Raw genomic sequence first — 13,092 nt, forward strand, 5'->3', positions numbered from 1 at the left:
TATGCATTTTTAAAATTACACTTTGAGACCATTTACATCAGTACCTATTAAAACTGCCCTATTCTTTTTAACAGTTACGTAGTATTTCAACTTACAGAAATACTATAAGTTATTCAACCAGTCTCTGAAAAAGGCATGCTCACACGGCTTCCAAGCTCCCACTACTAGAACAATGGCACAACCAGCATCCTCGTGTATGTCTCTGACGTATGTGTAGGGTTAATTCCTCAAAGCAAACCTGCTGGATCAAAGGGCATGTGCATCTCTACTGTCGGTAACACTGCCACCCTGCCCTGCAGGGAAGGGGACCAACTGATGCTCCCAACCAGCAATGCATGAGAAGCCCGTTTTTCTTGTTCTTTCTTTGGCCAAGCCACAAGGGTTGCTGGATCTTAGTTCCCCTACCGGGGATCAAACTGGGGGCCCAGCAGTGAAAACACCGAGTCCTAACCATTGGACAACCAAGGAAATCCCCATTTTGCAACCTGCTAAACCTTCTAAAACAGATTAGACTGGCAATCCCCACTGACTAACATCAAAAAGAAACAACCAGACTTCATCTATTCCTGACAAGATGCAATCCAAAGTATGTGCGTGAGTGGTTGGTCAGTCATCTCTGACTCTTTGTGACCCCCTGGACTGTAGCCCACCAGGCTCCTCTTTTCATGGGATATTCCAAGCAAGAACACTGGAGTGGGTTGCCATCTCCTCCTCCAAAGGATCTTCCTGACCCAGGGATTGAACCCACGTTTCTGGGGTATCCTGCATTGACAGGCAGATTCTTTAGCACTGAGCCACCTGGGAAGCCCTAACCCAAAGTACACAGTACCAAAAAAAAAAAATTCAGAGTACACAGTACCACCTGTGCAATATTCTGCCAAATTAACTGAACTTAAATGTAATCAAGTCTCAGAAAACAGGAGATAGTGTATAAGTTAAAATGACACCATGATGATGCAAACTTAATCCAAAATGTGGGAAATCCTACAGAACAAAATCATCTACTTTTTTCAAAAGCATGAAGAAAAAAAAGAGTAGTAACAACAGTAGTGTAGATTAAAAGAGCCTAAGAGAAATACGAACCAAATGTCATGAATTGATTTTTAGTCCCTGATTCAAACAGTGTAACTGCAATAAGACAGTTTATGGTAATAAGTGCAATTTAGATATGAAGTGATATTAGCTAATATTAAAGTTATTATAAATAATTTAAGAGGAATAATGGTATCGTACTTATTCATGTGAAAAAAAATCTAAAAATATACGGAAGGAGCTATAGCTGAAATGACATGTTTGCAGTTTATTGTTTTTTGTTTATTTTAAACTTTTTCTTTATTTTTGTTTGTTTATTTTTGGCTGTGCTGGGTCTTTGCTGCTATGCAAGGACTTTCTCTTGTTGCAGCGCACACACGTCTCCTTGTGGTGACTTCTCTAGTTGTGGCTGGCAGGCTCAAGAGCGGGGCTCATTAACTGTGGCGTATGGACTTGTTGCCCTGCAGCATGTGGAATCTTCCCAAACCAGGGATTGAACCCATGTCCCCTACATTGGCAGGCAAATTCTTAACCACTGGACTACCAGGGAAGTCCTCAATTTACTTTAAAACATAACAGCAAAACAAATGGGGGGCAGAGGTTGATGGAACATGATTGACAAAATGCTGTTAACTAGTAAAGCTACACAGAGGTCCATCATGGCATTTTCTTTTTGTGTACATTTGAAATCTGACATAAGATTCTTAAAATAGGGATGAGTGTATACTTAATATGCCTGCTGTCATGATTAATTGAGGAAATCTATGCAAAGTGCTTGGTTAGTACAGGGTCTAGCCCAGAGAAAGTGCTCAAGGCAAAGGTTGTATCCTTTTAGCATTCCTACAACTGAGATCTTCACCTTTCATCTATATTACTCTAAGACCCTTCTGTATAACTTAACTCAAAATTTTTCTCCCCTGGAAAATCTTCCTCCACACAAGCTTTATTTTTACTTAGCTACTAGAGTATTAAACAGGCACTGAAATGGGTACTTTTCAAACACTACCTTCAGTCTTTAAAATAATCCTTCAGAAATGAGAAATAGAGTTTAAGTGATTAGCCCAAAGCCCCAGAGCTACTGTCAGAGCCAAGACTGGAACCCACATCTGTGTATCTGTGTGGTAGCAAAGCTTGCTCTGTTCCCTAGGCTATCTACTACATTCTCTTTCTAAAAAAGAGAATGACAACATTTTAAAAATCTCATCAAATTCTCAATGCAATGGCACCCCACTCCCGTACTCTTGCCTAAAAAATCCCATGGACGGAGGAGCCTGGAAGGCTGCAGTCCATGGGGTCGCTGAGGGTTGGACATGACTGAGCGACTTCACTTTCACGCACTGGAGAAGGAAATGGCAACCCACTCCAGTGTTCTTGCCTGGAGAATCCCAGGGACGGGGAAGCCTGGTGGGCTGCCATCTATGGGGTCACACAGAGTCGGACATGACTGAAGTGACTTAGCAGCAGGGGCAGAGGATAAATTTCTTTTATGATCCAATGCAATCTGGACTACTTAATCTACCTGTTGATAAAATTAATATCATTCACTGAGCTATGCACCTCTTGCCCATGTATCTACAGTAATGGCTCTGTCTTGTATCAAGTTTCCACACATGACTGCTCTACTTTTAGAGCTTTCTATTCTGCTCCACTGGTCTGTAGTTATCACTCAAGTGTTTGTATCTGTTAGTGGTAATACCACTATCTGACGGTAGAAGGTGGGAGTGAACACTGGCTGATCGATTAATTAGTGCTGGGAACCCATGTCTCCCACAGCACAAGATGAATGTACCTGAGAGAGACCACGCGTGGAGCTGTAGGAACTGGTGATGGCATTGCGGCTGGAGCTGGGGATACCACCTGTGTACGTGCTGCTTGTCAGGGAGCTCACAGAAGAGGTGCGGGATCTCTTATTCAGGTGATCATCTGAGTTCTGTGAATTAAGACCTCTCTTCAGAGACCCAGGCCTAAGAAGAAGGGGAGAAGATAGTTAGATGCATTATTAAAGACATTCTTTTAAGGTTCTGTCCATGGACATAGAATCTTTCTTTAAAAAAAAAAATGCTCCTAATTAATAACAATTTGGCTAAATATATCTGACAGCCAGGAAAAGAAAGTCAAATGTTTTAAAAATCAAAAGCATGAGTCCACTGCCTAACATTCTAGAAGATGCACACTAACCTAGATTAGCCCTGGGATTTCTTTGGAAGGAATGATGCTAAAGCTGAAACTCCAGTACTTTGGCCACCTCATGCGAAGAGATAACTCATTGGAAAAGACTCTGATGCTGGGAGGGATTGGGGGCAGAAGGAGAAGGGGACGACAGAGGATGAGATGGCTGGATGGCATCATTGACTCGATGGACGTGAGTCTGAGTGAACCCCGGGAGATGGTGATGGACAGGGAGGCCTGGCGTGCTGCGATTCATGGGGTCGCAAAGAGTCGGACATGACTGAGCAACTGAACTGAACTGAACTGAACTGAACTGAACCTATAGTGACAAAACAATCAGCGGACACCTGGAGATCGGGGCAAGCTGAAAGGAGGTATTACTAAGGGACACAGGAAAATTTTTGGAAGTGACAATATGTTCATTATCTTGACTGTCATGATGGTTTCACAGCTGTATGCACGTCACAACTTATCAAACTATATACTTTAAACAGGCAGCTTATTATTCGCCAATTATAATCCGATAAAACTGTTTTTAAAAAAAATCAGAGTTAAGAGGAATTAACTATCTTTTCTAAACTTTCAACTAAACAGAATCCCTATACCTCTTTCCTATAGAAGAGCCATTCAATCTCTGTTATGATACCAAACCACAGACCAGTTTATTCTTATACTGGATGAAAATGCTTTTCCCTCTAACTTGGATACACTCACCAATGGATACTACTTGGAGTTGTACTGAGCAAGTTGTTTTTCTTTTTTGACCTGACAGTCCTTCCATTTTTTTGGAGTGAAGTTAAAGTGAAAGTGAAGTTGTTCAGTTGTGTCTGACTCTTTGTGACCCCATGGACAATAGCCTACCAGGTTCCTCTGTCCATGGGATTTTCCAGGCAAGAATACTGGAGTGGGTTGCCATTTCCTTCTCCAGGAGATCTTCCCAACCCAGGGATTGAACCCGGTCTCCCTCACTGTAGGCAGACACTTTACCATCTGAGCCACCAATATCCAAACTTCCTTATTCTCCTTGAGATTGTTTATCTCTGGGCTAGTATTTATACACCTTCAAACTGCTCCGCCCACCACCACCCACATCCTCTCTTACAGTGTAGTACACCAAACCAAACACACTCCACTGACAATCCAAGCAGAAGTTAGAGAAGCAGGACTACCACTAACCAGCCTCATGTCAGTTTCTGTTCTATCAGCACAGACAGGAGCACATTAGCTTTTCTGGGCAGCCATACTATACTACTAGCTCAGATTAAGCAGATCAATTCCTCCTCAAATGTATTTAAACTCAAATGTAGAGATGTAGTATTTTATCTTCAATTTCATATTGTCACATTTTATCCATTGCACCAACCTTGTGTCTGTTCATAACCTGGTTATTAAATATATTTATAAACCCTCCTAGCTTTAGCATATTTTGTCCATATTAGTGAAAGAATATTAAAAGGAATTAGAAGATAATAATTGTGGCAAGCTACTCAAAAGTTCCTCTCTGATTTCAAAGATGTGAACCTGAATTAATAAAGCAATACAAAAGCAAAGAAGAAAGTCAACGGGACAATTAATTTCTGATAAAGCCCCTTTTCCAAACAGTGTACATCTCATGCACAGATTTCCACTTACTTGGGCACAAAAGCAGCAGGGGCTCCATTGGCCACCAGGGGCTCAAACGCAGAGTGTCCGCTCCCGCTGCTGTCATGGCGCCTACGACAAATCAAAACACTCTCAGTTAAACGAGATTACTTCTCCCCCGGCCCCAAATCATACTCCCATATTCTCGAGACTTTATACTATTTCCATGGAGCACAGGTTCCCTGCGAGACAAGAGGGATGCTTCAACCACAAAGATTCCAAAAGTTAAATTTATCCTAAGATTTAGGGCAGTAAGGAAAGTATGAAAATATTTCAAGACCTTTTGAACTATTAAGTTATTTCAATTATTTGCTAATTTCTCACTGAAGTATCAGAATCACAAATTTACCATCCTACCATACCCAAATTAAAAACAAAAACAACACTTTAGGGGTCAACCCACACTCCTGCGGTGCTCTACAGGTTAATATGGCAAGTCTGTTCAAGAAAAACTTGACCTATCACATAGAAGGGCCTTGCATGGTGCACATAATTATCACTTATTCCTATCATGGGAAAGATAATATAGAATCCTCAAGTACAGGCTCACTAGGGTCAAGAAAAATTACCACCCTGGAGAGCATGAGAAACCTAGGTGAACCATAGAGATATTTCTTCTCCTACCTCCACACCTCCTCACCCCCTGCCACTCCTGCTCAGCTAGTTGACATTAGGTCAAACTGCTCACATGCCAATCATATTTATCTCTAGTCATCATTACTTGATCTTTCTATGACATAAATATACTTGCATTAATGTTTCCCTACTCAATTTTGTTATCTGAAGTATCAAAGCTAACCAATTTTTACCCTGTAGGATATGAACAATCTTGTCTAGGTAATGGGGCCAATGATTTTTTAGTGTGAGGCTGCTGTCTCCTCAGAGAACACTTCTTTGACCACCGTATATAAAGAAGCCCCCTTTTCATTGCCCTCTGTTATATTACTGTTTATCTCTACATGTTTATAATCTATGATTACCTTGTTTATTTTTATTATCCTTTTTCTCTGGTCTCTCTCAAACCCATGAGGACTCTGTCTTATTCAAAGCTCTATCCACTGTACCTGGAATAGGCTCTGACATATAGTGGGTGCTCCATTTACTGAACTAAAAAAACGACTGGAATCTTTAACTGACTCCTTGCAAACCCTGTTAAAGCCTTGATAGACTGTTTATTGCATCGTCCATACAGAAAAGCAAATAATGAAAGTGGTTTTAGTCTCATTACTGACATATCTACCATACTCTCATCCTCACTTCTGTTTGCCAAGCATTCCCCTCAGCACAATTACAACAGTGTAATTGGTGGTTACCCAAATAATTAAACACCAGGAGACTCTGAGGGGAAGACTTTAAGCATGCTCTCTCAAAAATAAAGTTTAACTGGTTTGTATCAAAAGTACAAGGTTAACCTGGCTTATAGTTGCCGGCTTATCTCTAGTACTTACACAAAAAGCAAACTACAAAATTTATCTAACACATGTCCCAGAAAATGAACAGCACTAATTTAAGATCTTATTATCAACCACTTCTATGAAAACCACAGAAGGGAATCTACTAAGGGTCACAAACTGCAGCTGGCTTGTGTATCTCTGGAGAGTGACCCTATATTTCAACAAAACCTGGGAGCCCATGGGAGAAGCCTGTTAATTACTCTGTTGGTCCTGTTACCTTCTTTTATTTTCCTGGCCATCAGCAAATATTTGGTCTTCCTCCTCCACTGTCCTTTTCTTTCTCTCTTTGAGGGCGTTCAGCACAGTCTCCTTTGCACATGGATCTGGGGCACTAGTTGATGGTGAAGACAGTGTTGAGTTGATAATCTGTTCTGGTCTGCAATGAAAGACAAGATTCCAACATCAAGGTATTCTAATTACCAAGCCACACAGCACAGACTTCAGTCACGGGACATCAGGAGCTAACCAGTAAGCAAAAGTATAATTTTATACACTCACAGAAATCACCCTAGGCAATCAAAGATACAGTCTAAGGCAAACAAAACCAAAAGATGGTTCAATTACTAGAATTTGGGATTTCTCATTCAAATAAGCAGCTATTTCTCTTTCTGCTTTGTCAGAGAACCGAAAAAGAATAAAGGAAATACAGACATTCGACAATACTCACAATGGAGAACGAGTCAGTTTGCTATCCGGAGGCGCAATCCTCACTGTCACTGGGCTGCACACCATTTTGGAATTACGAGGGGACAGCACGGTCTTCTTGTGACAACCATTCCAGCATACTGTGGGAAGTACCCCCAGCAAGGAATACTGGGCCTGCTGGATTGGATATCGCCTTCGAGGTGTTACTACAAACCGATGTGATAAAGTCCCACAGTCCCTGTGGAGAATGCAAGATACCAAAGAAGCTTGAAGAAACATCAGAAAATTTAAATGATTGAAGAACCATGTGGGTTCAGATATTTTTTAGACGCTTTAAACTTTTTAGGCAACATAAAACACACAGTATTTTTATGGCAACTTTCCCTCATTTCATCTAAGGGCAGAAAGTGACAGGTGCATAACAGCTGTGCCTACAGTGGACTTCCAACAATTTGAGAGGGAAATTGAAAACCTTACCCACACAAGTAAATTACAATGGAAGAAAAGTGTAGGACAATATGTGCAGGGAGGAACTTTTCAAGATGCTTAAATCTTTTATGTGATGTCAGTGATATATACTCAAAGTCAAACATTTTAAACACCTAAATGTTCCTCTTCTCAACTAAATGTACTTTTCATGACTAGTATTTTCATCAAATTTTTGTATTCTCATGGATCATCTTTATCAAGTTTTATTGATCAAAGAGATGTTTCCTGGGAACACCACCTCTTTGAGCTTGGCTAAACCACAGAATTTCAATTAGTGGTCTAAACCAGTGGGGGAGGGGTGGAGTGGGAGAGGTGGGGGGTGGAGACGGATCTAACAAATTATTTTTAACTACACTTGAAAGACAAATATATTTTCACAAGAAACAGGGATAGTTAATTGTTTATCAAGTATTCTGCTAAACCTATACTGCATGAAAATTCATATGGTTTTAAGAACTGAAAGGAAGGGAACCGCTGTGGCATTACATCTCAGTCCAAAGGGTAAAGGCGGACAGGAGTCGGTAGACACTTATCAGGGTGATTAAGAGGACAAAACAACACAAAATCCACTTTGGACTTAATGGAAAAGAAAATCGGATTTAAAAGTCAAGTCCTCAACTCAAAGCCAGGCGACAGAGGAGAGGCTGTGGGTAAGATCAGGGTTATCTTACCGGTAGGAAGGCCTCCTGGAGGGTCGGAGAAGAGAAGTGGGGAGGGACGGGTGAACTTGAACACGCTGGGGATGCGCCGACTGAGCCGGGGACGCGGTGCGGACGGGAGGGCGGCGCCCCGGCCTCTCCCGCACGTCCCTAGCCTCCGGGGCGGGGGCAGGCTGCGGAGGGCCGGGCTTGCCCAGGTAACTGCCCATGAGGAGCAGTTCAGCGGGGTCGGGTCCTTCGAGCGGGCTCCGCGGCTCTAGGAGATTTCCGTTTGCTGCCGATTTGGCAGGAGGCGAGGCGAGCAGTGTTCGCCGACGCCGCGCGTTCCAAACGAGCGAGGAGAGCGCGCGCGAACCTCGGGGCTCGCGGCTCAGTCCCCACCAGGCCGCAGTAGCCCCCACAGCAAGCCAGGCCAGCGCAGCCGCCGCCGGCACCAGGTACAGCACGAGGCCGAGCAGCGACAGGCCGAGAAGCGCCGCCCCGGCCGGCCGGCCACAGCCCCAGCCGCGGCCCTCCCTGACACTCGCTATCGGCCGCCGTCGGTTGCCTCCTCCAGCCGCCACAGCCGCCGGAGACATCGCGGCTCCGCGCCGCGGAGAAGACTTAAATATCCCAGCGTGCACCGCGCAGCGCGCCGCGTCGACGCGCGCCGACTACGTCACTGCGCACGCGACGCGGACGCGCGACTGCGACGGGAAATGCTACTGCCTGGCAACGCGCTAGACCCGACCAGTTTCAGAAAACGCCGCCTGGCGAAACAGCGAGTTCTGATTCTTGACGTCTCCTGCCTGTCCGCACAGCACCCAGCCAGAGATGAGCCTTTCGGAAGAATCGCGTTAAGAATAAAAGCGCCGGAAAACGACTACTCACGTAATGTTTATTTCCTAGAAAGTTAAACACCCTATTAGCAGATTATCAGCCACTCTTCACAAGTGCTACCTGAGGTTGAGAGTTTTTTCAGTTACTCTGTTTTCTGCCAAAGTATAAACTGCTAAAGGGAGTTGACTTTAACAGCAATAAGAAGCAGCAAAGCCAACACTAACCATCCTCCTTAAAGGTGGATCTAGTACCAATAAAAGGGCTTCCCTGACGGCTCATTGGTAAAGAATCCGCCTGCAATGCAAGAGACGAGGGTTCTATCCCTGGGTCAGGAAGATTCCCTGGAGGAAATGGCAACCCACTCCAGTATTCTTGCCTGGAAAACCCATGGACAGAGGAGTCTGGCAGGCTACAGTCCATGGGGTCTCAAAGAGTCGGACACGACTGAGCACGCACGCAGTACTAGTAAATTCTCGATTAAACAGGCTAATAGTCTAATAAACTGCAGATCAGACCTGAAGCTGTAATAAAATAAGTTTGCGTTTCTGCAGTACACATTTATAAATGGGGACAAAATTAATTAAAGTGTTGTGTCCAACTCTCTGGGAGTCCATGGACCGAAGCCCACCAGCCTCCTCAGTCCATGGGTATCCTGCATTGCAGGCAGATTCTTTACCATCTGAGCCACCAGGGAAGCCCTATAAATTGGGACAATTACCTACCAAATTTCCCATCATCCTCGGAACCGGGTAGGTTTTTAGGATTTGTGATCAATTTACCTGTGTTAAGTTTGGTGGCCTAAGAAAGTAGATTAGTGTTTGTCGAGGACTGGGTAAGGGGATGGAGAGTGATGTTAAAGGGTAGAGTTTCCTTTTGGGGGTGACAAAGATGTTTAAAAATTAGATTATAGTGATGTTGCACAGCCCTGTGAATTGTATGGTATTTAAATTATATCTTAATAGAACGGTTAAAAAAAAAAATTGGTCTGCCAATTCAGGCTTTGGCCTAGCTCAGCTTCCTCAGCCATTCATTTATTGATTTATTCATTCTATTATTGATATACATTAAAGATTAATGGGGGGAAACACAGGGTCTCTCATCTTTAGAAGCCCCTGGTTTAGTTCAGAAGAAAAATGTATAAATAGAAAGTTATGATTCATTGTGGTAACTCTGATAACAGAGGCATAAAAAGGGAAGAAATTATAAAGGGGAAGATGGGTTGGGAGGTGCTACTTGAGTTGAGAGAACTGGCTTAAAAAATTAAAGCAGGTTAAAGAAGTGTTTTGCAGAAGCACAGAGATGGAAAGGAGTATGACACAAGAGTCTGCAAACAGTTTGTTATGGCTGGAGATTAGGCTGTTTAGGGCAACAGGGAAGCTGGAAAGACTGGAGGGGCTCAGAAGAGAGGCCTCTGGAGCAACGTGGAGACATGAGAAAGGCAAGCAGTTCTCTTCCCCAGGCCATAGCCAGTGCAATTCTGTTTCTGTCTGTTTAATATACTGTGAGTCCATAAAAAAACTTCATTTGAAAAGGAAAGAGTGTGGGCTGTGTTACTTAAGAAAAAAATCCTGGGAATTCTCTGCAGGTCCAGTGGTTAGGATTCTGTGCTTTCAATGGTCGGGAAGCTAAGATCCCATAAGTTGCAGTGCATAGCCAAAAAAAGAAAAGAGAGAAAAAAAGCTCAATAGTATAAGTGGAATAGTGGGACAAAAGCCAAGCTGCAGTGGGTTAAACAGTGAATAGAATGAGGAAATGGAGGCAGTGGATACAGACTTCCCATTCAAGAAACTTCAATAATAAGGAAGAAGAAAGATGGATTTATTAATAGCTCAGCAAGGGTCTTTTAAATTATTATGTATTAGTGGTGTTCCAGAGAGATAAAAGCCATCAGTAGTGTACAGATGCCACAAGATTTCCTAAGATTTCTTAGGAATTAATGTGGATAAAGAGGTTCAAGGCCCAAGCGCTGGGCACCCCAGTGTTAGGAGGTTAAAGAAATGAACACACTCAAAGCACAAATCATTTAGTAAAATACAGATGAATATAACTACATTAAAATTTAATACTTCTATATTAAGCCACTAGGAAAACATGATTCTAACTCATATAACCAAAACAGTATTAGTAACTAGAATTTATTAGGAATGAATCAGTAACAAAAAGATGACTCAATTGTTTAGAAGGACAGTGATATCAAATGCAACTTATTGAACAGGAAATCCAAACAGCCAATAATAAATAAATAAATATATACATATGTACATGTATATGTGTATATATATGTATGTACATACACATATATATTTTTAATCTTACTGGTAATTTAAGAAGGATTTATTGCTGTCACAGGGCTTCCCAGGTGGCACTAGTGGTAAAGAACCCACCTCCCAGTGCAGGAGACATAAGAGGCGTGGGTTCAATCCCTGGGTCGGGAAGGTCCCCTGGAGGAGGGCATGGCAACCCACCCCAGTATTCTTGCCTGGAAAATCCCCATGGACAGAGGAGCCTGGGGGCTACAGTCCGTAGGTTCCCACAGAGTCAGACGTGACTGAAGCAACTTAGCACTCATGCACACTCATCAGGGTAACAAGGTAACATCTGGCATTTGTTTGCAAAAGTAGAAAAATGTAATAGTTCAACAAGGTCCAGTTTTGGCAAGGATGTGGAACAAATGGAATTTGTGTGCTGTATGTGGATATGTAGAACAATATAATTTGGGGAGCAGTTTGGCAATATCACAAAAAGTTGAGGAAATAATGTATCTCATGACCCTGCAGTTCCATTTCTGGGTACACACAGTGACTAGTCACCGCAGCATCATTGTATAACTGACTATTTGAATACATCCGAATGTCTAATGTAGACCAACACAACAACAGATGAAGAGCGGTATAATTCATACCACAAAACACTAGAACAGCTGGAAATTAACCACCAATCTGACCATGATTAAGTGATACCACAATAGTCCTCCTACCATAGACAACTATACAAATGGGCACAAGTTTTGAGGCAACTGTTTTCAGACAGGGGACAACAGGAAGCACAAGGCTGATCCCTGAGCAGAAACTCATAAGGTGAGTCCCCCAGATCTAGCTCCTCTACCTGGGGACAGTTTCTCCAACTATTGCAGAGAGCTAGAGTCTACGCAGGGTAGGGAGAACCCACTGGGCTCAGGAGGCGGAGGCCAGACTTTGAAACAACTGAAATGGCTGGAAACCATTGGGCAGAGTAAGAAAAAGGAGGGTGCCATGCAGACAGGGAGTCTGCGTGTGGGACCCCCACAGATCTATGGCTGAATGGTGGTGTGATGGTTAATTTTGTCTCAACTTGACTGTACCATGGGGTGCCTGGATGTTTTGTTAAACATCATTTTTCAGTGTGTCTATGGGAGTGTTTCTGGATGAGATGAACACTGAACTGGTAGGCTGAGTAAAGAGATTGCTCCTTCCACAGTGGGTGGGCCTCGACCAATCCACCGAAGGTCTGAATAGAACAAAAGGGATGAGAAAGAATTCTCTCTGCCTGTCTTTGAGCTGGGACGTCAGTCTTTTCCTGCCTTCAAACTTGGATTTGGACTAGAATTCCAACTACTGGCTCTTCGGCTTCTTGGACTGAACTACACCATCAGCTCTCCTGGGTCTCCAGCTTGCTGACTACAGATCTTGGAATTATAGAATGACATGAACCAATTCCTAATTCTTCCTAGTAATAATAAATATGTGTGTGTTTATCTCTAGTTTATTGGCTCTGTTTCTCTGGAGAACCCTATAAAATACAGCCAGGCTGTATATGCAGAGTGAGACAACCCGATGCTTACCAGAAAGTGGGTACTATATAGGGCTAAGATTGGAACAGAGATGGAGGCATCCCATAAAGGCATTTTTAACACCCTTGGCATCCAGTTGAAACAGCAGAAAGGATTCAGGGAGTCTATTGGGCTGTTTGTCAGTTCCCTGCCTATCTGAAATGGAGGTGATGGAGCTAAGAGTTTACCAAAGCAGTAAAGTTTAAAAGACAGAATACCAGGGACTTCCCAGGTGGTCCAGTGGTTAAGACTCTGTGCTTCCAATGTAGGGGGGCATGGGTTTGATCCATGGTTGGGGAACTAAGATCCCACATGCCAAGTAGCTCAGAGAAAATAATAAAAGAATACCGGCGAGAAGGGAACTGTAACAGGATCC

The 13,092-nt window shown here is 43.0% G+C and overlaps 1 protein-coding gene and 1 long non-coding RNA gene across 2 annotated transcripts in view; one reads left to right on the forward strand and one right to left on the reverse strand.

Annotated features, from left to right (window-relative positions):
• POM121C (POM121 transmembrane nucleoporin C) overlaps nt 1–8,754 on the reverse strand; it is a 19,184-nt gene extending 10,430 nt beyond the window's left edge. The window contains exons 1-5 of the mRNA XM_069571090.1: nt 8,102–8,754; nt 6,964–7,179; nt 6,514–6,672; nt 4,834–4,914; nt 2,822–2,996 (exon numbers count right to left, since the gene is read on the reverse strand). Of these exons, the coding sequence (XP_069427191.1) occupies nt 2,822–2,996; nt 4,834–4,914; nt 6,514–6,672; nt 6,964–7,179; nt 8,102–8,667 (1,197 nt within the window). The 5' untranslated portion in view covers nt 8,668–8,754. The remainder of the gene's footprint in view (nt 1–2,821; nt 2,997–4,833; nt 4,915–6,513; nt 6,673–6,963; nt 7,180–8,101) is intronic.
• On the forward strand, nt 8,265–12,647 carry LOC138429488 (uncharacterized). Its single transcript, XR_011252816.1, has 2 exons — nt 8,265–8,959; nt 12,365–12,647. It is a non-coding gene; the product is annotated as an uncharacterized lncRNA (long non-coding RNA).
• The last annotated feature ends 445 nt before the right edge of the window (nt 12,648–13,092 follow it).

The sequence above is a fragment of the Ovis canadensis genome, chromosome 24 (assembly GCF_042477335.2).
Source record: "Ovis canadensis isolate MfBH-ARS-UI-01 breed Bighorn chromosome 24, ARS-UI_OviCan_v2, whole genome shotgun sequence".
Taxonomy (NCBI): Eukaryota; Metazoa; Chordata; class Mammalia; order Artiodactyla; family Bovidae; genus Ovis; species Ovis canadensis.